The sequence below is a fragment of the Falco biarmicus genome, chromosome 8 (genome assembly GCF_023638135.1).
Source record: "Falco biarmicus isolate bFalBia1 chromosome 8, bFalBia1.pri, whole genome shotgun sequence".
Lineage (NCBI taxonomy): Eukaryota > Metazoa > Chordata > Aves > Falconiformes > Falconidae > Falco > Falco biarmicus.
This window is the reverse complement of record NC_079295.1, coordinates 33,826,965-33,851,163: the sequence shown is the minus strand read 5'-3', so window position 1 is coordinate 33,851,163 and position 24,199 is coordinate 33,826,965. Positions and strand designations below refer to the sequence as shown.

The 24,199-nt window shown below is 48.4% G+C and overlaps 1 protein-coding gene across 6 annotated transcripts in view; it reads left to right on the top strand.

Annotated features, from left to right (window-relative positions):
* The window catches only part of STEAP3 (STEAP3 metalloreductase), a 28,067-nt gene extending 5,509 nt beyond the window's left edge, over positions 1-22,558 (top strand). For 2 of the 6 annotated variants that reach the window (XM_056348455.1, XM_056348454.1), the window contains exons 2-5: positions 9,642-10,125; positions 10,595-11,122; positions 12,702-12,866; positions 19,091-22,558. In XM_056348455.1, the coding sequence (XP_056204430.1) occupies positions 9,643-10,125; positions 10,595-11,122; positions 12,702-12,866; positions 19,091-19,381 (1,467 nt within the window). In that variant the 5' untranslated portion in view covers position 9,642 and the 3' untranslated portion in view covers positions 19,382-22,558. Of the gene's footprint in view, positions 1-2,789; positions 2,952-3,778; positions 3,861-8,061; positions 9,484-9,641; positions 10,126-10,594; positions 11,123-12,701; positions 12,867-19,090 lie in introns of those variants that run through there. The other 4 variants (XM_056348453.1, XM_056348456.1, XM_056348452.1 and 1 more) reach the window with 4 other exon arrangements.
* Positions 22,559-24,199: the final 1,641 nt, after the last annotated feature.

The window sequence follows — 24,199 nt, the reverse complement described above, 5'->3', positions numbered from 1 at the left end:
AAAAAAATGTCCTAAGAGCTCCCCATGGACCGTAGACTTTAAGAACCAGTGTCTGTAGGTAACATGTCTACCACTAAAGTATGCCGATACCAACTACTGAACATGTACAAGCACTAAGAGATACCAACATGCATCACCTCAGGGACTTAGAATAAATTAACTTGTCACCACAAGGGTGTCCTTGCTAAATGTGGGTGCGGGAGGCAGTGCCCCAGCAGAACTGGCTTTAAAAAACTCATCGCAGACCATCAAGAGGGATCCCAGAGGACAGAACTGACCAGACAGACAGCATCAGCTCCCTCTGCAGCAGCCAGTGTAGCTTGGCACAGAATGGCTCCCCTGAGCGGTGGTGAAATACATGGTGTTTGTACTCATCCAGTACACGTGGGTCTCGCTAAGTTGCTGGCGACCTTGGGAAGGCCGTTGCGCACACCCGCATGTGCACATGTGCACACGCATGCATCAGCCTTCCCTCATCCCGGAGAAGGTACCTCTGAGTTGGAAGCATCTGCTGCTGCTTTATACTGAGATATTCTCCTTCCCAGGTACCTCTCCTGTCCGTGGCATGCCTTGAACATGCCCTGAGGTATATGGTGTGCTCGGGCAAAACAAGTGCTGTACTCACAAGGCAGCATGATCTTCCTTGTTCTAGTCATTGTCCTTCCGTGGTCCTTTCCTAGTAAAGTCACCTGCTGCCTTCTCTTGCTTTTCCTCCCAGCTCCTGCCAGCTCAGTAACACTCCCTGTTCTTCCTCCTTTCCTGTTGGTCTCATCACCCACTTGAAGGAGTGAAGAATAAAGAGAAGTATAAAATAGATGGCCAGAATAACACAGAGCAAGATGTTAGCAGCTTGGTGTCCCTCAGCAGAAGGGCCTGGGTTGTATTCATCTCCCTGGCTGACCTGCAAGGCCGCTGCCTGTGCAGGGGATGAGGTGAAGCGAGCTGGCTCTGCGAGCTGGGATGCTGGACCAAAGGCATGTTTCTGCCAGACACAGGCAGGCAGTGGGAGTGGGAAGTGAGCTGACTCCCTCCCACCCATCTTCCACCCATCTGGATCCCCAAACAGGACCACCTGGTCAGCCGGTCACTCTCCCCCATCTCTCCCAGGAGCTTCCCAGAAGCTTGTGGGAAAGGCAGAAGGAGCAGAACGCGGCCCTACATGGGCTTTGTTGCCTTTCCTGGGCAGCGTGTGCCATTCTCTCCACTGCTGCTTCAGGGTGGGCTCAGAGCTACCTCTGCGCGCTGTGCTGTGCCTCTGCTCCGAGGCTGGAAAGCAAGAGATCAGCAGGAACCGGGCTGACCCCATGCCACAGGTTGTGTCTTCCCTGCGCTCCACACTGCCTGCCAGGCCATCTTCTCTCCCCTGTGGTCCTGCATATCTTCTGAGTCATCAGGAGAGGCAAAAGGAGAAAGGCAAGGGAGTGCTGATCTTGGAGACCCTTCAAACAGGCGCTGCAGCGTGGGAATAGCCAAACCAAATATTTTCATGCGACACACAGCGCCTCTGTGTCTTTCCTGGAAAGAAATAAAGAGGTTTTAAACAGCCGGTGCCTGCCAGCTCCCTGCAGTGACTGCTGAAGTCAGGTCTCACCATCTCGAAAGCCCTCAAGCTCCCAGCAGAATAACATACACTGCCCAGAGAATAGGGGAAGAGATTTTCCCCAGCTTGTTTCAGGCAGGAGCACCTTCTCCCATCGGGTCTGGCTGCAGGACGTTATTAGATCTACCTGAGAAGCTTCCACCGTCTGGGCTTTCGGCTGCTTCCCTGTTTTCCCTGCACTTTAGGGAGGGAAGGCTCAGAAATGGGTGGGTCAGTGTGAGAGTGTCATTAACTTGGTAAGTGCAGGAAGCAGATTAAGACCCAAAAGAAACAGGTAAGGCTGAAGTGTGGCACCTGAAGTTGTTGTAAACCACCCCTTTATGTCACTTAAGAACTGTGAGATGATAAGCAGGGAAAATAAGCTTCTTATTCAGAGTCACATCAGCCAGATAAAATCCCGTGTGCTATGTCAGCATCAGCACTGCTTTAGCAAAACTCCCTCTTGCTTCAGGTCTGTGCTCTCTGTGGTCTTACAATGAAACCTCCAGTCTTCCCAGGCTTTCAGATTCCCATTTTATGAAGTTATATTACAGGGCAGGTCCTTCTCAGGCTTCTCATTACTCTTATCAACACAGTGGGCACAGGCAGCAAGATCTTTTGGCAGAAGAGCTGAGGAAGCTCATCAGGTAAGGACTGTGCTGCAGAGAAATGGTACTGCACAGGGAACCTCACCTTCAGAGACAAATCTGGGAGAGTTTGGGGTTATCTGTTGCAGAGCCTGTTGATATCTGTGCTTAAAATCATGTTGTTTTGATGAAAAGAACAGGCCAAAAGTTTGTTTTCCAGTTCTGTATCACAGGCGGGTGATTTTTCTGCTGAGCATTAATGCTGCCTGTTTAACCTTGAGAAGGGAGATTCTTCTTGCAAAGTGGCCACAGGCTGATGTATTTCTATAGAAAAACTGTAGCCAAAATGTCTGAGCTTGTGTGGGAAAAAGAGACTATTTTGCCACTGTGGGAAACTCTGGTAGCCCTTTCTCCTCCACTTTCCCTTGTTTTGAAAGATGTTTTTGAATTTTGGTCATGGTGAAGAACATCTCGTGGTCAGGGACATGCCTTTGGCTTCACCACTGGCTTCCAAACCCAACATCCTCTGTATTTATTAATGTTTAAACCAGAGGGTGCACAGAGCAGGGAGGGTCTGTGCCTGTCAGCCTGTGTTTTCATTAGTGGGTGATGCAGTAGGGAGGCACGTACTGAATTCATAGGTGACGCTGAGCTGGGAGGAACTGGAAACATTTTAGAGAAGAAACTAAGAATTAAAGGTTGTGACAAACTGGAGAGCTGGTCTAAATAAGCAGGGCACGTGTTATGTCCTGTGTGGTAGGACCGACTGACTGCATGGACACCAGGTGAGTGACCAGCCAGGCAGCAGCCATGGGGAGCCAGAGGACAGGGTGATGGGCACTGTAGCCTGTGAGTCAACAGTGTCATGCAGTTGTGCAAAAGCAAACAGCCTGCTGGGATGAAGAAAGAGTAGTGGCACATTGGGGAAGTGGCGTCTCTGCTCCAGCCAGAGCCTTTTAGGGGCTGGGTTAGAAAATGCAGTTCTAGGCATCCTCCAAGAAAAAGGAGAGGAAGGAAGAGGAGGCTGAGTTGCAGGACACACATCAGATAACAGCAATGAGGAAAGAGTTGGATTTCACTTGTGCAGGAAAAACTGAAGGGAGACGTGAAACCTGTTTTCCAAATGCAGAATGTGTCTGCAAAAGGAGGGGACAGATCATTTGCTGCATCCTTTGGGGGTAAGAGAGGAAGCAATGAGGTTAATTGGATCAAGAGATACAGAGAGGGGAAAGCTGGGCTCTGCAGGAGCTTATGAAAGTGGTTTTAACAGATAAACACCTGATAAATGAGATAATCAGATAAACACCTGCCCTGGAGCAGGGGGAGGGATAAAGACCTGTGAGTGCAGAGTGCATTAGGGTGGAGAGCTCTGGTAGGGAGATATGCAGCAAACCCACGGGGTCCCACAGCAGGTCTGTGGTCCCAGCAACCCCTCAGGTCTAACGGTGGGTCTGTCCTCATCATGTTGCAGGGGACAGCACCCAGCAATGCCTGCTCAGTGCAGGGCCATCTCCCCCAGGGCAGGTCCCTGTCCTACCTCCTCAGCCCGGCGGCAGGGGTGCAGGGTGCACAACCCCCCAGTTCCCCAGCAGCCACCCTGCCCCTCTGCCCTGTGGGTGCAGGGGCCGCAGGACAGCGCAGGGGAGCCCGGCTCCCAGCATTTCCTCATTCTCATGGCCTGGCTGGCATCCCAGGTAGGTTTGCAACTTGACTTTTCTGGCTGAAGTGAGGCTGGAGGGTGATTTTTCACCCAGTTCCTGGTTTGTGCAGTTGGGGAGTTAACCCTGCTTTGGAAGGAGAAAGAGGGAAAGGGGCAGCAAGCCTGGTTCCCCCCCTCCTTCCCTTCGCAGAGCAGAGGGGTGATTTCCAGTCAGCCTGGGCAGCATTGAAAGGTCTCCTGAAATGTGCACCGGTGCTGGGGTTAAAGCAGCTTTGGATAAACCCTTTTCTTTCTTAAATCTGTTCTAGTCCCAACAGGTACGCGGTACCTGCTGTGCTTCTCGGAGGAGCACTCCAGGTATGGGGGACTTAAATGTTTTCTTTTCCCTGGAAACAAAACAGCTGTAGCCAAAAAAAGTGTTTCTGCTCACAGCAAGACATGAATAGACTTCAGGCGCTGAATGCTCCTCTCCAGCTGGGGCTTCTCAGGGGTTAAAGCAGCAGGAGATACTCTGCAAACAGAAGCTGTAAGGGCTTAGGCTTCATGGTTCAAAGGTCCCTCCATGCAGGCTGAAAGTCCCCTGGGGGCAGAGATCACCCCTGTCCCTCTCGGTGTGGTGTCTGTGGGCCTGTGTTCCACGGAGCTGGGTGCCAGCTGCGGCTGGCAGGACCCAAAGGGACCGTGCTGATGCAGAGAGCGTGACATTCCCCTGTGATGGCTTGACCAAGGGCTCTGCTACATCACTTGATTCCTCATGTGGCTTGCTGGTCTTTCAACCCACGTGCTCATTAGGGGATGTAGATAAGAATAGCGAGCTTTCATCTCAGATAACCCCAAACAGAAGCTGAAGCAGAGATGCCTGTGATGACCTGCATGGGTTGAATCCACAGCTGCTCAAGGCTCATTTGTGGTCAGTCAAAGCAAAACCCAACCTGGGGCAAAGACACAAAAGGGTTTTTTTCAGCCCAGGTACTGCTGGCTCAGGCCCTGTACACGAGGCTAAGCTCAGAGATGTTACTTGGAGCTCTTTATGAGATTTCTGCCGTGTTCTTTGGCACAGTTTGACTTGGTGATATGTTTAAGGTACTGCTTTTTTTATTAGAGTTAAGTTGTATTTTATCTGATAAATCTGAAGGCAGTGAAATGGGTCTTGATTGTTTGGTTTTTTTGGTCAAAACTGAAGTGAAGCTCATGCCTTGTCACCACAGGTCCATCCTTCTTCAGGGTTTGCAACTCAAACACCTCCATGCTGTGAGCCACAGGAACCAGCTAGGCTATCCTTCTGTACCAGAGGAATTGAAAGGGGCCTGAAAAGATGGTCTCATTGTTAAAGACATCGTCAAAGATATCTGGGTCTTCCCAGGCAAACTTGCTGGAGTCCCATAATTGTTAGTATCTTGGTCCCCCGTGGCTGTTGAAAGTGGATAACGCTGGAGCCAGCTCCCCCTTAGCGGTGGGGGATGACCAGCTTGGCAGATCGGTTCTGCTGTGAGCCCGGGGACACCTGAGCAGGCTCCTGCAGCCTGGCTCCATCCAGAACGGCTGTCCTGCTGCACAACCTGAGCGAGGCTGCCCAGTGTGGGCAAAGAGGCAGAAAAACCTTGTTTGCCTGGCAGTGAGCCTAAGCTAACTGCCTCTGCCAAGCCTCAGGTGCAAAATACCTCAAATTATCCGTTTTTCTTCTGTGAGAGCCCCTCCCTCCCTCTGCCTGGGCAAGAGAGATTTGACTGCTTCGTTTTACCCAGCTTTTGTCTGTCTGATCCTGTTCTTTGGGGCAGGAGTGGCCTTCTGGACGGTTTTGGTAGGGTGCCTGGCAGAGGGGAGCTCCCCGTCTTGCTTGTTGCCCATCGCTGCTATTGTCCTGTAAATAATAACAGTAATTGCAATGCAGTCAGTGAACCACACACAGGAACAAGTGTGTCAGAGCTGGACATCGCACCCCCACGCTGTGATATAAGGGTGTTATTAATAGTCTAGCTGAAGGGCAGCTTTAAATTGTATCAGATATTTTAATTAGGGAACTGCTTCCCAGTTAGGATTGGAGCTAGTTTACTTCCATTGGGCTGTGCTTTAAGTCATCTTGTAGCTTCTTTGCTAAGAAACCGACCTCCTTGAATTGCATGTGCTGTAACTCAGCAGGGGTGCAGTTTCCTTGATAGGGAAGATCAATAAACGAGGTATATCTAAGGCTGCAACATGCTAAAGATGTGTCTGAATGCCTGGTAGTCACTCCTGGCCTCCTCTGCCTCTGGGTGACTCCGCAGCATCCTGGCTGCCGTGCTTTGCGCTGACTTTGGATGGGTTGGCCTTGCCATGAGGAATTAGCTTTGGGAGGCAGAGTTTTAAGCAGGTATCACGTTGTCCATAGGTACAGAAAAAGTAGCATGGACATGGTAAGCCAGGGGCGGTGGCAGGAGACCAGAGGGTTTGCGTGCTCCGCAGAGATACAGAAGTGAAAAAAGCTGTTGCCTAATCAGATGCTCCATTTCCAGGCATCTGTTAGGCAGAGACCACAGCATTTGTGTCGGTGAAATGCACTTACGTGAAAAAGGGATCTCCTCCTCCTTCCTTGGGAGGATTTCAGTGTATGGTAGTGACAGATTGCAGCCAGCAGCAGGGACCAAGCTGCCATCACACCCAAGGGCTGTGCAGCAGGGATGGGTCCTGCTCCAAAGCCCTGACAGTCAGAGCACAACTGAAAGAATCACACCAAAATCCACAGAAAAGGTTTTGAGGCTTCTTACTTTTAACTACCCTGCTGACTTCAAAGGCCATTTAATTCTGTTGTCCTTTTTATTCAAAATAACGGGGGACAGCAAAACTGTTTATCTCCAAAAATTGCCAGCATCTCTCTACGTGTTCAGTGGCAGTCACAGGACAGAGAAAATGCACTACAAGAAAATGTGCTTGCAGCAAAATTCTTATCCTGGTGGGAGCATGGAGAGAGCTTTTGAGGCACTTTAGATTGATTACAAAATGAGTCTGCAGGTAACAACTGCTTTGTCACCCTGAATGTTGATTTCTCTCCTCTTGGCTGAGAGCTGGAAATGTATGTCTCTCGGGATAACATTTTGTGCATACAGGTGGTGGAAGAGGGGGGGCTGTAGGAAAGAAATCTCGTTTGGCTGAACAACAGCGTTGGCTCTAGAACAAATACTTCCAGCCACAAATAAATTCAGGTGGAGCAAGAAGGTTTCTAAAAAGTAAAGCAGTGAGCTTTTCAAAAAGTGTCTGTTTGAAAGGGGCCAGGAAAAAAAACCAACATCTTTTCAGATAGAGCTGCTTTACTGTACAGTAGGGGTTTTGCAGCACAGCTGGTTGTGGTCAGAGTGGACTGGTGTTCCCACGTGGCTCTCCAGCATTCCCTAGCTCTGACCTGAGCTCTACTTGTGAGGTTGCTCTTCCTCTCGAGAAATCCCAGGTGGTCCCTTCTGCATCCTCACTCAAGTGTTTCTTTTCCAAGCTGTCAGCCTTTGTCATCTCTCTTATTCTTTCCATCCCCTTCTAGGTTTATTCCCATTTTTTCCATGGGGTGAGCAGAACCGCAGTGTGCTGTTCAATTTATGGATTTGTACAGTGGTATAGTAGCGTTTTCTGTGTTGTTTTGTATGCCTTTCCCACTAATTCCTAGATGAAACATCCTAGTGATGGTGATACACTTGGAATATACCCAAGACAGGGGTGTGTGCGCTGGCAGCAGCCTGGGTTAACCCAGCTGACACAGCCAGCATCACCACATCAGCCTTGTGGCACCCAAACCCTTCTGCAGGGCTGGAACAGAAGCAGAAAACTTCAGAGTGATATATGAGTAATTCTGAGTTTAACAGGACTCTCTTACTCACCCAGAGCATGAAAGAAAGTCTGTGTGATATGTGGGGAGCAGGGGAAAGGTGTTATTAACGGGGAGAAGCTGGCATGCTTGTCTTTGGCACTTGTTTTCTGCTGAGAGCACTGCTCGTGTGAACACACACCTTTGGTCTCTGGGACGAGGGGGTGCTTGGTGGGAGGCAAGCAGAGCAGACAGACCTCTGCCATAGAAACAATATTGTCACTGAAGCTGTGATTATTTTTTTTTATCCAGGACAGTGAATTATAGTTTCAGGGTCCCCCTGCTGAAGGTGCCTTGTAGGCTTTCCGTGAGGAGCAGGACTGAGAGATCATGGTTGCTGTGTAAGAGATCTTCTCCGGCAGTGACAGGTTCTGTTTGAGGTATGCCGGCCAGGGAGCACCGAGCTGCTATTCTCAGGGCAATGTGACCCTCAGATCGTTTTTTTGAGTGGTGTTAACAAATCTACAGTTCATGAACATGTAGGTATAACTAGGGGGTTTTGTGCCCATAGGCAGCTCTTGCCACGTGTCAGTAGTGAATTTTGGTGCATGGGCACTTTGAGTGAGGAGATTCTTCTGCAGATTCTTCGCAGTGAAGACTGAGTGTCCTAAATGATCATCACGCATAAGCTCAACCTTCTCAATATTCGCTCCCTTTCCCAGATCACTTACGAGCCTGTTGAACAACACAGATCCTCAGGGAAATCCCTTGATAACCTATTCCCATTATGAAAATTATCTATTTCTTCTTACCCTTTGTTTCCCATTGGTAACTATTCATGCAGAAGTGCCCTTCCCCTTTGCACCACTACTGCGCCAATCCCAGAAAAGCCTTGGGTGAAGGACGTTTCTAAAAGTGCATGAAAAACAGCCTGCACCAGGGACCAGGTCACCCCAGCAGAGTGGTCACCTTCACTTTGAAAAAACTTGACTAGCTATAAGCAGGACTGTACTCTGCCAAAACCAGGTTGTCTCGGTTCCCAGTGTATCGTGAGTTTGTTAATGACGCCAGTACAAAAGCCAGGTGTCCTGGTGTGTAAGTTCCCTCGGCCACCTCCCGAGCCCTTTATAAACCTGCCTTTAAGGAATCTGCCATTCCTTAAGAGCAAATTTGCTATTCCTTACGTTGGTGGCACAGCCTGGCAGTTCCCTGCCTGAGTTTCTTCTGACTTCCAGGGCCAGCCAGCGTGCTGCCTGTGAATTTACTGATCTGCTCAAAACCTATCTGTGGCCTCAGTATCTAATCTGTTACGAGAGCAGAGCATTATAGGGCAAAATTCATTAACGTTTGTAAAGCTCATCAAGATCTTTCATGAGCAAATCCCATCATGTTTTAATTTTTTTTTTTTAAATGTCACGAGTAAGTTCTCATTACTCATTGAAGAGCTGAAGCAAACAGTGTTTGCCAGACCCAAATATTGGAACAGGCAAAGGCTGCAACTCTCTGGGTTTACCACTTTTAGGACACTTTCATTTCAGCTTAAACTCCCTGCCTCAATTCTGCTCCTACAAATCAGAAGCATAGCCTGCCACCAGCTTTTCCAAACATAGGCTCAGGGATTCCCATAGACCCCTGGCCCTGGGCTTTTCAGAAGATGTCTGGTAGCTCCATGGGGCTCTGAGAGCCTCTGGTCCTGGTTGCTGTTAGCGTTGCCCTGACTTTGCAGTGTGAGATGCCAGCGTGAAGGACAGCAAAGGATGGATGAGTGTATCCAGCAGGTGTTGGATCACACAAACCCTGGAAACCTTCCTAAACCCCTTGGCCTTCCAGCCCAGTGTGGTGGTTTGTCCCCCTCCAATGGTGCTTGGACGTTACTGCACGCCTGCAGGTGGGTTTGGCAGATGGTCCTGGGCTACTGGGACCAAAACCACTTGCACTTCTGTTCAAATGGCCTGAGTGGCATTCTTCCCCACGACTGTGGATGTGCTCTGGGTCTCTGTGAAAGTTTCACAGTGGACTTACATTTCCCCTTGTTTTTCTTACCAGGATGTCCAGAGGAGACATGGCCAAACCCCTCCTGGGCCATCGGAGCATGGAGGGTGACCCCAGCAGCATGCCAGCGGCCGGCCGCACCATCGGGGTGCTGGGGAGCGGGGACTTTGCGCGGTCGTTGGCCATCCGCCTGGTGTGCTCCGGGTTCAAGGTGGTGGTTGGCAGCCGCAACCCGAAGCGAAAAGCCAGCCTCTTCCCTTCTGCGGCAGAAGTCACCTTCCAGGCTGAGGCGGTGAAGAAGACGGACATCATTTTTGTGGCAGTTTTCAGGGAACATTACTCCACCCTCTGTGACCTGGCTGATGTGCTGGTGGGCAAGATCCTGGTGGACGTTAGTAACAACACCGAGATCAACCATCACAAAGAATCCAATGCCGAGTACTTGGCTTCCCTGTTCCCAGCCTGCACCGTGGTCAAGGGGTTTAACGTGGTTTCTGCGTGGACGCTGCAGTCAGGTGCCAGGGATGGAAATAAGCAGGTATTGTTCTCTTCTGACAAGGGCCAAATCCCAACTGTTTCAGCAGCTGAGGTCTGGCAGCACCAGCAAATGGCCTTAGGCTCCAGGAGCTGGGGTCCAAGGGCTGGCCGTGGCATCCAGAGACTGCCCCATAGCTTCTGGGTTTCTTGGCTCAGAAATGAAGCGCCCTCACTTGCTTCGCGCTTTGTGTAGTCTTTGGGGCCTCTCCCTAAGTGAGAAGTATTATTTAATTATAGTCTGTTTATCTAAACACAGCCAGTAAAACAAACTGGTGGTGCACACATGAAAGGAAACCTGTCCAGGAGAGACATCTTCGGCAGCCATGGTAAATCCCCGTCAGAAAGCCTGCCAGGAAGCATGATGCTCACTGGAACAATGTAGGCTCCCTTTAGCACAGCATTCCTCCCGACACACTCGTTCCCAGCAGCCTGATCTCTCTGCCCTGTGTGTATCTCTCTGTTCATTGCAGGTTCTGATTTGCTCAAATAACCAAGAAGCCAAGCGCACTGTAGCAGAAATTGCTCAAGTCATGGGATTCACCCCTGTGGACATGGGCTGCATGTCATCAGCCTGTGAGATTGAGAACATTCCCCTGCGCCTCTTGCCAGCCTGGAAAATCCCCATCTTTTTGGCATTGGGGCTCTTTCTTTGCTTCTTCACTTACAACCTGATCCGGCAGGTCATCCACCCTTACATCAGGGAACAGAAGAACAAGTTGTACAAGATCCCCATTGAGGTGGTCAACACAACGCTGCCTTGTGTGGCCTACGTCATGCTCTCTCTTGTCTACCTGCCCGGGGTGCTGGCAGCCTGCTCCCAGCTCTACTATGGCACCAAATACAGGCGCTTTCCAGACTGGCTTGACCAGTGGCTCCAGCACCGAAAGCAGATCGGGCTCCTCAGCTTCTTCTGTGCAGCTTTGCATGCCGTGTACAGCTTCTGCCTGCCCATGCGCCGCTCCCACCGCTACCAACTAATCGAGACAGCCGTCAAGCAGGTAACATGGTCGCTTTTCAGGTCAGCACCTGTAGCGATGATCTACGCACATCCAGGTGTCGGGTAGCAGGCTTAATGTCTTGGCTTTTGCACTCACTTTCCAAAGCACGTGTGGGACAGACAGTGGGAATAAGCTGTTATCGGTATGAGCCCTTCCTCCGTGGTGCAGCCGCGCCACGCATGCCAGGCATGCACCCATCCGCATAAGGACCAGCTATCTTGGCAGGAGGTTGCCCATGCATTCACAGCCAGGGCTAGAATCGAACTTCCCCGTGCCATTGCTCCCCAGAAGCACAGACAAGCCTTTGCAACCAACTTTGCCCAGCACCTGGTGTGCCTGAGACTAAGCCAGAGGCAGGAAGAATGCCAGGAGAGGAAAAATCCAGTGGTGGAGGGAGCAAAGTTCCCCTCCACCTTTCTCCCTAGATTTTGGGAGGTCCTTGTTTACTCGCGCTGATGTTCACAGTAGGGTGCCTGCTGCAGTGACCAAGCCGTAACCCGGCGGGTTTGTTTTGTAGAAGCCGTGTCCTCCTCACAGTGTGCCTCCAGGAGTTTAACAAAATGATGGCGAAGAACTGGTCATAGTCTAAGAGAACAAGGAGATGGAAAAGGACTTTTATTGCCCTACTGAGACTCTCAGCAGTGTTTATCCAATGTGAGATTGCTACCTTCAGGCAATTCAGCCAGCTCTGTAACTTGTCAGTGCCATGGGGAAATGTGATTCTGCCCTTCTGTCTCCTGGCTTCTTGCTGCTCCCCCCTGCTCCCTCCTGGGATGGCACACGCTTCATACGGTTGAGTGGAGAACCTGATCAAGGAATTGCCCCACAACCCATCTGCTTTCTGTGCTGGGGTATTTGCCCGAGTGTTTCCAAATGGTTGTCCCCACAGAGAGGAGGAAAGGGGCCACGGGGGCAGAGGGGAGCAGGATGGCTGGTTTCGGCAGCAGTGCCTGTTCAAAGCATCCATCAGACAACATCCACAGCCTCTCAGCTCCAGCCTTGAGCAGGTCCTTCTCAATTGCCACGGCAGGCATCCTGTGTTCATTTCCCCTCTACCTCCTGTTTTCTAGCAACATCTTTGTTTAGTAAATTAAACCCATTTAATGGGCTAGAGAGGACAGTTCTAAATGTTCCTCTTTGCCATGCAGGATGAAACCCATCTTCCCTTCCATTAGCATGAACAATTTCCCCCCTAAATGCACTTAAAACAAAGGTTATTAGGAGACTACTGCATATTCAAGCATCTGTATTTGTTTTCATGGCTTTAAACTGACTTCTCATTCTAATTATCTTTCCAAATGCGACTTTGGGGCCTGCTGCTGTGGTTACTGGCTGTGGGAGCTGAGAGCGTTCAGCAGTTCTTCCCAGCAGGCTTCACATCAGGTCTAGCTTTGGCCAAATGGCAGTGGGATAAAAGAAGATTTCCACACCTCTCAAATAGGCAAATAGTGCTGGAGTTGTGAACAGGACCCAGTGTTCATCCAGGAAACCTGCTTCCAAAACCCAAACAAATACAGATAAAATTCAGTTCCCCTATACCTAAGCGCTCTGTTGTAACAAACCTTCGTTGTCATGCCAGGCTGTGGAGAAGAAGATGAATGTCTGGGTAGAGGAGGAAGTCTGGAGGATGGAGATTTATATCTCTGTTGGAATAATTGCCCTGGGCTTGCTGTCGTTACTTGCCATCACTTCACTTCCATCCATCGCAAACTCTCTCAACTGGAGGGAATTCAGTTTCGTTCAGGTAAAGTTGACATTTGCCGATGCTAGAGAGCGTTTTTGCACTCAGGCCCTTTCGCAGGCCACGGAGGGCAGGGGTTGACCTGCCATCCCAGTACAGCCCTGCTGCGGCACAATGACTGCAAGCTGTGCACTGGTGCCAGGGCAAACCCTGCCACTCCACAGCTCCCTGTGCAGTCCGGAGCCACGGCCCCTGGCCGGGAGGTGACACCGAGCAGTGACAGTGGGGCAGCAGGCTGTGCTGTGTGCCGGGGGCCGCTGCTCTCAGGGCTTGCCCTGTCTGCAAGGGGTGCTTCTCTCGGGGGGAAGGGAAAATGCAGCCTGTCATGGGCAGGCATTGCAGGAGGGAGTCTTTAATGTCTTGCCTGAAGTTCTTTCTCACCCTGCATTTAGCAGCATTAGTTAGAGATCCTGAGAAAAATTCAGCCTGGGCTTTGCCTGTGTGACACCCCTATGCAGAGTCCTCTCCCTCTCGCTTGGTGCCCAGGAGCTGCACTGCTCTTCACAGCTAAAAACCTCCCGAGGTCACACAAGGTAGAAAGGCAGAAAGCCTGGGGGTCATTTTGAGAGGGCAGGGTTGTTCACTTTCGTGGGCAAGATCTCCCTTGGAGCTGGTCGCGTGCCCATCACGCACGATGTGTTGGAGCTGCTGTGGGGAGTTTGCACGTGGCCAGGGAGGGCAGGCAGGTAACCTGCCATGGAGACGGCTGGCTGCGGGACATGCCTCTGCCCTTGCATTTCAGGGAGAGTGACCTTCTGAAAAAGAAAGCACCTGGGAGGACAGTGCAGGGGAAGGTCAGGCTTGGCAGAGCTGGCATGCACCCAAATATTCAACAGGCAGGTTCAAAAAGGCTTAAACTGGTCTATAAAATGCCAGAGCCCAAGAAGCACAGAGAACTGGGTATGCTTTCAATGATAAGTCCATGTCTGATTCTAAAAAGTGCATTAGGAATGTAATTTTCCTTTCTCCAAAGTCATTCAGCAGTTTAGGAGCCTTCTTCCCACTTGCAGCAACGTCCAGGCTTCCAAGGGCCAAATTCCCTTGGTGACCCGAGTCCACCATGTGGGACATTCACAAACCCCAAATTTGGGGGCTGCAGCGTTCTCAGGGATGCACTTGGAGCCAGGCTTAGGGCTGAGTAACAGGGATAGCAGGGAATGGACTTCAAGTATTCCCTGCACATTAGAGCAGATTTTGAGGCCAAGTTCCACTCACCATGTCACTGTCATATCCCACAGCCCTAAAAAACCCTTGTTACTTGTGTCCCCTACCTCACTGCTGCTGAGCATGCACTAGGCTTCAAGTCCTGCTGCAGTGACCCCTGTGGCACCCTGACATGTGTGGGACCCCGACCCCTGCATAGCCTCCCTGTGCATCACATGGGTGCGCACCTGACCCTTCCAAAAGGGAAGGCAGGGTTTGGGGATGCGGAGGTGAATATCTTATCATCCAGCCCCTCCTGCTGAAGCTCTTCAGCAGCACGTAAATAATTCAATATTCATTAGAGCCTGCTCCCCCGCTTCTCCCGCAAATGCCCCAATCACCAAACGAGCAAGTCAGGTTTTGTCTTTTCTGCTCTCTTGCTGTGGGCTAGTGAGTAATTATTTACACTGAGTAGAAGACCCTCACCAGGAGAACTTGACCCCTAGAGATCATCCCTTGGGGAGAAGGGAGACCTGGCTTTAAACCTCCCTTTCAGACTGGACAATGGGAGCATATTCATTCTTGCCACCATCTCCTGGAGGGGGCTGCAGCTGCTGGGCTGTTGGATAAATCGATCTTGGCTTAGGCATCTCATACAGGAATCCCAAAAGAAGGGAAGTATGAAATAAATGAAGCTCCTTGGAGCTTGGAAGGAGGCTTTGAAACCCCCTGTAGTGCTGCCGTCTCCTACCAGTGCATGTAATGTGACTGTTGCATCTGCCCTTTGGGATCCGTTCCCATGCCTTTCCAAGGGGATGTCAGCCTGGGACTAGACAAATACATATTGGTCAGCTCCAAAATAGCTCTTGGCTGCCCCACACAGGAACGGTTCATGGCTTAGTTCATGGAAAGATATTCACACCTATTTTTGTCCACGTAGGATAAAGCATGACGGTGCAACAGGAGCTCCCAGCTGGTCACGTGCAGGAGAGGCACAGCTGGTGTTGTGCCCTGCTGCGGAAGCAGAATGCAAAAAGAGCAGGTTACAGATCTCCTAGCATGTTAGCTTCTGCTTGTGTGGGGTTTTTTTAATGAGGACTCTTAAATTATTTACTCTCCAATAAGTTGGTGATGCCTTTCTTGAGGAAATTACGAGCAGATAAAGCTACGGCTCCTGGGCTCCAGAGGTTAACATTCACGTAATGCGGTGTGATCCTCCCTGAATTAATGCACAGCTGCACAATGTAAATACAAGGGGTGAAGCATGAGGCTGCTTTCTCAAATATTTGGGATGTCTAGCACTTGACCCTTTTACAGCGCATCAGAGGCATCGTGGCTTCCCGTGCCTGGGAACAGTGAAAGAGGGGGAATGCGAAGCACAGCCACCCCAGCCAGGTGTCTTCCAGAAAATGCAGCAATTTGTTGCTGTCTCACTAGAACTGGCTGATGTGTTTGAGAGATCCTGTACCAAAAGCTGCATCTAAGAGAGGGCTAGGGCTTGTTACAAATTCAGGAGCCGCTTTAGTCCCCTCCTTAACCGGAGCTTCTCAATGACATTTTCCAGCAACAGTGTATGCACCTGTATTAGTGTCACGGGATACTGCCACGCTCTTAAAATACCCATCTGTTGCCTGACAGGCCAAAAATCCTGTTTGGATTGTTGCTAAGGTTTGAGAAAAAAAACCAGTTAATTTTTATAGTAGTTCCTGCACATATACAGATTTCAATTAAATATAGTTAAATTGGATACACAGTTCCCCTTACATGTCCAGTTTTGATTAACAGAAAATGTACAGGATCTGGACAATGGATAAGTGGAACGATTTGTATGCAATTCAACTTATAGGAGACATTTTTAATATTCCGCAGTGATTTACAAATCCACTCTAATTGGCTGAGAAGTAAAAATGTGTATGATTGCCTTTACCTTCCCGTCCTGAGAAGTCCTCCTGGAATTTCTTGGTTGAATTGACCTGGTTTCCTTCTTAGCTCATGTATCACAAGATATAAAGAATCTGTCATCAGACCTTTTCTAACCCTTCTGTCGATGAAGTGTGAGCCAGAGTCACTGCCACGGAGCTAATGACTTCACAGGACTAACGGCAGCAGAAGTCAGAAATATATCTGGGTCAGGAAGGGGCTGTTTGCTTTGGATGCTGCCCAGAGATTTCCAAATGCGCCACATGCAAGTGAATCACCTTTGGTGATGGATCACAGGGAGCCTCACGGACACCAAGGACATGGGGGAGATATGAGTTATTACAGAATAGAAAATAATGTGCAAAGCCTGCGTTAGGAAGATACCGTTTTCACACAGCCACCTTTCAGAGGGCTTTAACACCTTATGTGGGTGGTGGCTTCACATTCCTCATGCTGTGACAGTGCAAAGGAAACCTTTGCCCCTGTTTAAAACAAAAACCCAAAAAATTTTCCTAGCCAGAAACTGCATTGAGAGGGTAAACAAGAACAGAGCTTCAAAACTGGTAGCAGGGCTAAGCACGCTGGGAAACCAGCCACCCCGGGGTGCTCAGCAGGCTCTGCATTGTGCTATGCTGGGCAGATACTGAGCTGTAGATACTGAACCAAGCTGACATCAGGAAAACTTCTGGGGTTTGTGCCCTTACAGACCAACCTGTACCCAGCTGACAGCTTGCCTGGGGGGTGCAGCCACAGGGCGCTGCTGACCACAGGTCCTTCAGCCAGCAGCACCATCCGGGCCCACCCCAGGCACCCCCAGCTCTCACCAGACAGCCCCTCATTTGTGTTAGAAGCGGATCAGACCATTGCTGCTGTCTGAGGAGCTGCCAGTGCCGTTTCCAGCCTCTGGCAGCTTATCCACGTGGTTTTTGCCAATTAGCTTTTTTGTTCCATGTGCCCCGCTATCCGCACACAAAGGTGGGTCACTGAGCGCCTGTGATGGTTTGTCACCTTTTGTCCTACTAATTTCTCCCCCAGTACCAGCAGCAGCTGCAAGAGAAACTGTAGAGGAACAAACTAATTACCTCCAGCTCTGACACGTCTGCCATGCACAGAGCCCTGCTCTGGCTGGCTCCGAAAGCACCCTCTGCTCAGGGCAGGCAGTGTTTGCTGCCCTCAGACTTCACTCTGTCCCCTTTCCCCCTACCCTGCTTTACATCTCTGCTCTTCCAGATGAGTCACAGTCTCGTACTTCCAACCTTTTGCCACCCAATGATTTTCTTTGCCTGTTGATAAGAAGCTCAGAGTTGGTAAAAGATGGATAAGCTATAGGTCAGGTCCTGCTGTTATGTTCAGCTGTGATCATGGCATATTGCAGCAAACTCCTCCCTAATTTTCCAAGTGAAACCAATCTTCACCTCGTTTGGGTTTGTTGCTTGTTACCACTTTGGTTTAGGAATCAGACGTGGCTTCTGGTAAGGACAGCTGTCCCTGGAAGAAAGGCTGGATGTGGGGATGCACACATGACCGAGGTTCAGCTCACAGCTCTGCTCCTGATTCCTGGCACAGCCTCGAGTAATGCTCAGCTGTAACAGAGCAGAGTTCCCTACCTTGGCAGGGAGTTGTACAGGGTGAAATCTTGGCAGGACTCAGCGACACCCAGGTGACTGCTGGATAGGTGCTGTGAAGTACCTAGACGTGGTAGTGCGTTTTAGAGCTCTCCTCCCCTCCCCTGCCCAGTCCTCAGCTGCCTAAATAATTAGCTCTGAAGGTTAGAGGAGTTTTTGTCTAGTTTGTTGGTAACAACATGGTACATTTTTAAAAGTTGTCTGGGTTTTTAGTTTCCCAGCAATCAAAAATAGGAAGGGATGCTTTGAATTGTTCTTCAGCTGAGATTATTTTTTCAGAAGAAAATGATGAGTCCTTCCTCCTGTCTTGCCCTGATCCCTTATTTCTCTGCTGTGTCCTCTTTCTAAACATGCCTTGAGGAAGACCGTGTTTCTTGCTGATCCAGATCTGACTAGCTGCACCAAGCCAGATACTTTGACATGTAGAGACTTCCTTCCCTACGTTAGGGATAGCAGCAGCAAAATTTTCCCTGTCTATGCATCTTGAAATGCTGTTGTTATTGCAGACTTAGACCAGGCATTCAAAGTAGGGCAGCAGAGCAATATTCTACACCTGTGCTTTTCTTTGAAAATACAGCAGCAAAGGCTTGTACTCAAGATGCCTCCGGGATCGAGCGCCCGGCTCCTGCTGAGGAGCTGGCAAGCTCAGGAGCCACCACCTCTGATGCTGGCAGGAAAATACCAGTGAGGGGACCACAGTTTAAAACCCCTCTTGTGAGCAACCCTCAGAGGGAGCTGGAAATATTCAGGCAAAATACTGTCTCTGTGGGTGCTTGGGAGCCATGATCTCAGCTGAAAATGGGGAAGTTCTTTGTCTGCAGAACAGGAGGTGGGTTCTTGCTGCCTCCCTGAGTGACTAAAGAGCTCTTGACTCCCCATTCAAAGGACTTGGTCCATCACATAGCCTGATGGTCTGGCTCATGAACCAACACAGATCTCTAGGACAGAGAAGGAAACCCTTCAGGGATGTTCCTCACCTCAGAACAGAGCACTTCTGTCTCTGCAATCTCATTTTCCTGTAGATGACAGCACCTGAAGGTGGCTTTCCTTACAGCTTCACCAACTTCTGATGGTGCCAATTGCTGGTCCAGAGCCACGATGCTGATGCTTCACCCAGTCGGCCAGCAGCCTTTTGCCAGCCAGGGCCCAGCAGGCAGGGGAGCTGGCAGCTGCAGCTGGGGACGAACATTTGCGAGCTGCCTGCGGTGACGGTGACAGTGACGTGCTCGGCAGGGGCTGGGGGCTGCTGCTTTGCATGGAGGCAGGAGCCCACCTCTCAGCCGAGTTGGCAGCATCTTCCGGGAAACTCCTGCTGAGATTCTAATATCACACTTAACCTCTGATTAGAAAAAGAAAATGCAGCCTGGCACATTACCCAGGAAAGGTTTCCAGTTACATGTTATTCTGGCTAAGAAATGCAGGAGTACTCATTGCTTTCTCTGTGCTATGTACACTTAGAAAATAGTGTAAAAAAAAATATAGAAAAATAGCCAAGTACAAGGTCCTCTGCTAACTGGCATGTGTTTCTTTTCCTTGTAGTCCACCCTTGGATTTATTGCCTTGGTAATCAGCACTCTGCACACACTCACATACGGATGGTCAAGGGCCTTTGATGAGAACCAGTACAAATTCTACCTGCCGCCAACCTACACCCTCACGCTGCTCGTCCCGTGTACTGTGATCCTAGCAAAAGTCATCTTCAGTTTGCCCTGCGTCCAGCAAAGACTTCTGCGAATCAGGAGGGGCTGGGAGAAGGGGAGATACGTGAAGTTTGTTCTGCCCAGCGCAACGGGGGAATATTCAAGCGGGGAGACCTCTAGCAACGTCTAACAGAGCCCTCGGCTGGGACACAATTTCAAAGCACTATCAACATTTCTATAAAGGTGTTTCTTTTTCTTAAATATATGTATGTTTTGGTATAATTGTGTTGTGGGTAAATAATAAAGTTTGGTGACTTTAGAAAATGGATAACCATGAAGCTAGTTTAGACAGTAGTAGTTAAATTATATTGCTGATTTGCTAGGACAATTATTGCCTTAAAAATGACTGTGAAAGCTGAGCTGGCAGCACTAATATACAAGGGAAACTGAGGGACTCTCTTAGATCAGTCATTTGAGGTGCTGGCTGGCAGCTCCTCAGACCAGTACTTCTCAGTTGCTTCCCTAGCTGCTCTCATGAATTGCAATGCCTTTTTTTTTTTTTTTAATATGAAGTAGCACAGATTTTCTGGGTTTTGTGACCGCAAAGATATGCTGCCTCTTGAGTGTCTGGCTCAGTCAAGGCAGTGAGGTTTAGAAAAATGAATTGTCTCTGCTTTTGGTCTCCTCAGAGAACTCTATGGATAAGTAGGAAGAGCAATGTCCGTGTTATATAGCATCTGCAGATTTTACTAAAAGCATCCAAACCTGGCAGCAAGTCCAAGTATACCTGTTCTCTCAAATACATACAGCACTTCTGGTCCTGTAAACTGTGCCTGATGCACCTTTATAAGCTATAGAAATAAAGCACTTTTCCCAGCAGCATAAAAAGCATTTGGAGAGATGTCCCTAACATCACTTGTCTGGTCTGCACGGCTGGCTCCGAGATTGCTGCTGCTGCTGCACATTCTCTGTTTTACTAAGCCAAAGTTTCAAGCAGTATTTCATGGAAACAGAGCAAAGATAATTATCAGAAAGACCTGCTGTTTCACGAAATTACATGGAGAAAACTAAGGCCCTCCAGCTGGCCTTACAGCAAATCAAAGGGTGAAGCTTTTAGAAATCATCTGTCACCTGAACATGCCCATTTACACAGACAAAACAGCAGCTCTAAACCCATTGTTTTCACTAGCAATAATATCTTTGAATGGTCTTACAAAGGGATCAAAGAGTCTTGACTGCAATATAAAAATACAGCAGTTGTACATTTTGGGCACAGTCCTTCATTGCTTTTCTCCTTAAAAAGTCACTTGCTAGATCACAAAGCAGGTAGCAAATGCTGTTCTGACTTCACTCACACTTTGGATAAGGTACAGGGCAATGAAGATTTCTGTCCTAATTTAATTTTCCAACTGTCACTTTCTATGCCTTCAAGCTGTTACTCTTGATCAGAATAATTGTCTAGGTTTTGGACATCCAAATCACCAAACAGAGAACAGACAACCATTCACAAAAGCTCATTTGAGCAATCGGGATGACACGAGCAGTCTACCTCAGTCAGGTCAGATAGAAGGACACAGCTGTAACAGCCTCTTTTTCCTACAGTTAAGCAAAACCCACCACTTCATGTTCAGTATTGCTTTGAAAAACAACAGCTGTCAGCATCAGATGAGGTACAGTTTGTGGCACCAGTACGTACTTTTACTGGACCAGTTCACAGAAGGGGGGGGGGGGGGGCCAACATCAACCTTGGGGTGCATAAGCCTTTCTACAAGCCAACATTGCTTCTGTAACATGAACGGTTTCTGCACAGACCGTTCTAAGAATTCCCTGTTTAGCCTCAAATAACAAAGTGAGTAATATTCTCCAAGCATTGCTTACAGTGCCAGTGATGATACTGAGGGATTTCAGCTTTTGCCTAAGGCATACAGTAGTCCCAACACCGCTTCCTTTCGCTGAACAGAAGGACATCAGCATGAGGGAAAAGCCTAGATTTCATAATCAGCTGGGTTTTTTTGGTTCGTGGGGTTTTTTTGGCAACATGGGGAAGTTACCATGCTTTCCCACTGTCCCCTTCATAAAGTCATGGTTATTCAGGTTTCCCCATCCACCTCCACAACCTAGTCCAGATCAGCACCTGATCAAATCACTCACCAAGCAGATTGATTACGCAGCACTATTTATTTGTGGCTGAATGGTAGGTTATGTTTCTGCATGGCTTTGAGACAGTTTCACCTGAGCATAATTCCACCCACTCCAGTTTAACTCATCCTTGAGGAAAAACTGGATTCAGCAAGCTTGTTCTTTTAGTCTTCCATTTCACAGAAAGTCAACATCAAGCAAAGTCAACATAAAAGCACCCAGTCTGCACATTTTTTTCTCGTTGCAATAGTGTATTCCAGTGCCTCTTTTTCCCACCTAAGCTTCTCTTCACATCTTTAGGTCAAACAAGACTACTGCCTGGCGGAAAAAAAAAACGAAAAAAAAAAAGAGGATTACAAGGCAGGGAAAGAACATCACACAGGCTTGCAGGATTTTGTCTTCAAGGGGCAAGGTGTGGTTTTATTGTGGGCACTGCAAGGTTGAAGACTCGCCTTTCTGAAGTAAGGTTTGCACCTTTGCTTTGTTTACATGACTTTCGTGCCCACATATTCTTTCCTATCGATGGCAAAGGGACAGTTTTCACGAGCAGAAGCAGAGTCAGGCACCCAGACCTAACCTGAGGAGCTGGCTCCGTTAGTGAGTCAGCATGGTGCCCTTCAGATGGACACAGGCCCAGATGGACGGACGAGCCAGCTCAAACTCCCCACAGCTACTGCAGCTCCACGGCGTCTAAAAAAAGGCTGGTCAAGTGTCTCCAGGTAACGCCTGTGCCAACGTACTGTCAGCCAGTCACCATCCCTTTGAAAGACTGAAACGAATTAGTGTAAATGCAGAACAGCACTTCAAGTGGTGCCCTCTGTAGGCGTCTGGTCCTGAAACCCTTTGACACAACAGTTTTGAGTAATTTCTTCACATGGTGGAATGCTGAAAAGTAGTTTGAAGAATTTTTCAGTTATCTTTTCCTTACACTTTTTTTTGATGTGGGCAGGGGGTTCAGTGAGGTTAGCTTAAAATTTACCAATGAACCGGTTTTGTACTTGGAGTTTCTCCCTCTCTGTATATTTGTACACACATCCATATATATTATCGCAGAATATATAGCTGGAATGTAAATTTTTTATATTTTTATTTTCTGTATTGCCTACTATGTGCCTCTGGGATATGTAAGAACCAACTGAAAAGCTGTAAGAGTAAGCCCAGTTTTAATCACTGGCATCTGTAGTTATATAAAAGATATTCTGAACACGTCTATATAATTATAACAGAACTCGTTTGAGTCTTTTTTTTCTGTCCTCCCCCTAAACAATACCATTACCTTGATGGCAGTAGTAGTGTGATTATCTACAATTTAACCACTAGGAAATTAAGCCCACTACAGCCAGCAGCTGGTAGAGTCTCATTATCAAGGTAATAAGTGAAAATGATCATTGCAGTGACCCACGGTGCCAGGGTCTCAATTACAGAGTTCCTATGCATGTGGGAGGGCACAAGTGTGTACAGACATAAATTTCATTACAAGAGTGGTATTACACAGCACTTGTAGCACAGGATCAAACAAGCTTAATTCACTAAACAAAAAGTGCTGTTGATACAGAGTTCAAGAAGGAGTTCCAGATGAGGGTTTATGGGACTGGAAAGAAAAAGGGAGTTTTAATACTATCAATTTGTTCTCTGTTTCTTAAGTAACTTCTTCACAGAAGTGGCATGCCAGATCAACCAACTTCTGGATCTGCAGCACTGCATTTTAATGAGCTAATTTGTAAGTTGATTTTAATGAATTCATTTAAATTCCTGTGCTGAAGATTAACCTCTGCAGGTACAGTTCTCTCACTCCTTCTGTTTGATAATACAAGGCTTTTAACAGTACGATGGGTTTTTTGCTCTTCAGGGATTTACTTACAAAGTGATATATCAAACTACAGTTAAATCATTAGGGGGATGCACTTGCTTCAGCATCTCTATGCAATATATTTCCTCCAGTCTCTCCAAGATGGCCAGCACAGCAGCATCACCTACTACAATCGGCAACAAAAGCCTGGTGTTATCCTTGAGCTCAAAAGTTCACACACTGAGCTAGCAGGATCTGCAGACTGCGCCTCAGGTTGGAGGAACCAGATTTGTTACAGTAGGACGGTTTTCTTTTATCTGTTTATTGTGCCTTAATAAGCAGCATCGGTTTTGCAGAATTTCTGCTCAAGTTTTTTTCAGTGCAAGTCAGAACCATGCTTATTTTAAAGCTAAGCATACAATATACAGTAAGAAGATACCATCTATGATTAGGGATGGTTCTTAGCAAAGCGTGTGCAGGACTTTCATTATCAAAGACTAAAAATAACTGTTGTATGTGGCCAGTCAGGAGGATCACATGTTACAAGCCACAGTATTACTGGAACCTTTCAAAGACTTAAAGTGCTACTACTGCAGTCCTCCTAGAAAGATAATCTGCTTTAGATTTAGAAACCTCAGCACTGGAAGATCCACTACAGCTGCTGTTCAGCAGGTTAGTTAATCTTCTTATCAGTTTCCCATATCTGATACGCAATTAGCTAGCTTCAGCTGCCGCTGCTGCATGCCAGCCTGCTGGCTTAAAGAGCTGTCTATAATCAGATGTCTTCGTTTAAGTAGCTGTCTCATTCAGTGCTCTAGAAAAGTTGCTGTGCAAGACTCGAGTCTGCTTTCTGCAAAACCAGGTTTACTTGATTAAGGAGGGATGGGGCAGGGGAGCAGCGAGAGGAAATGGCCACGATACTAATTGCTACGATACAAGGCTTTCATTTCCAGCTTGGTGCTTTGACTCTAAAACCAACTGCTGTGCTCCAGTTGGATGGACACAAATATATGCACAGAGCCAAAGATGTGACGTCAAAGCCGTGGGAAAAACAGGCCAACACCACACTTCTCATTTTGA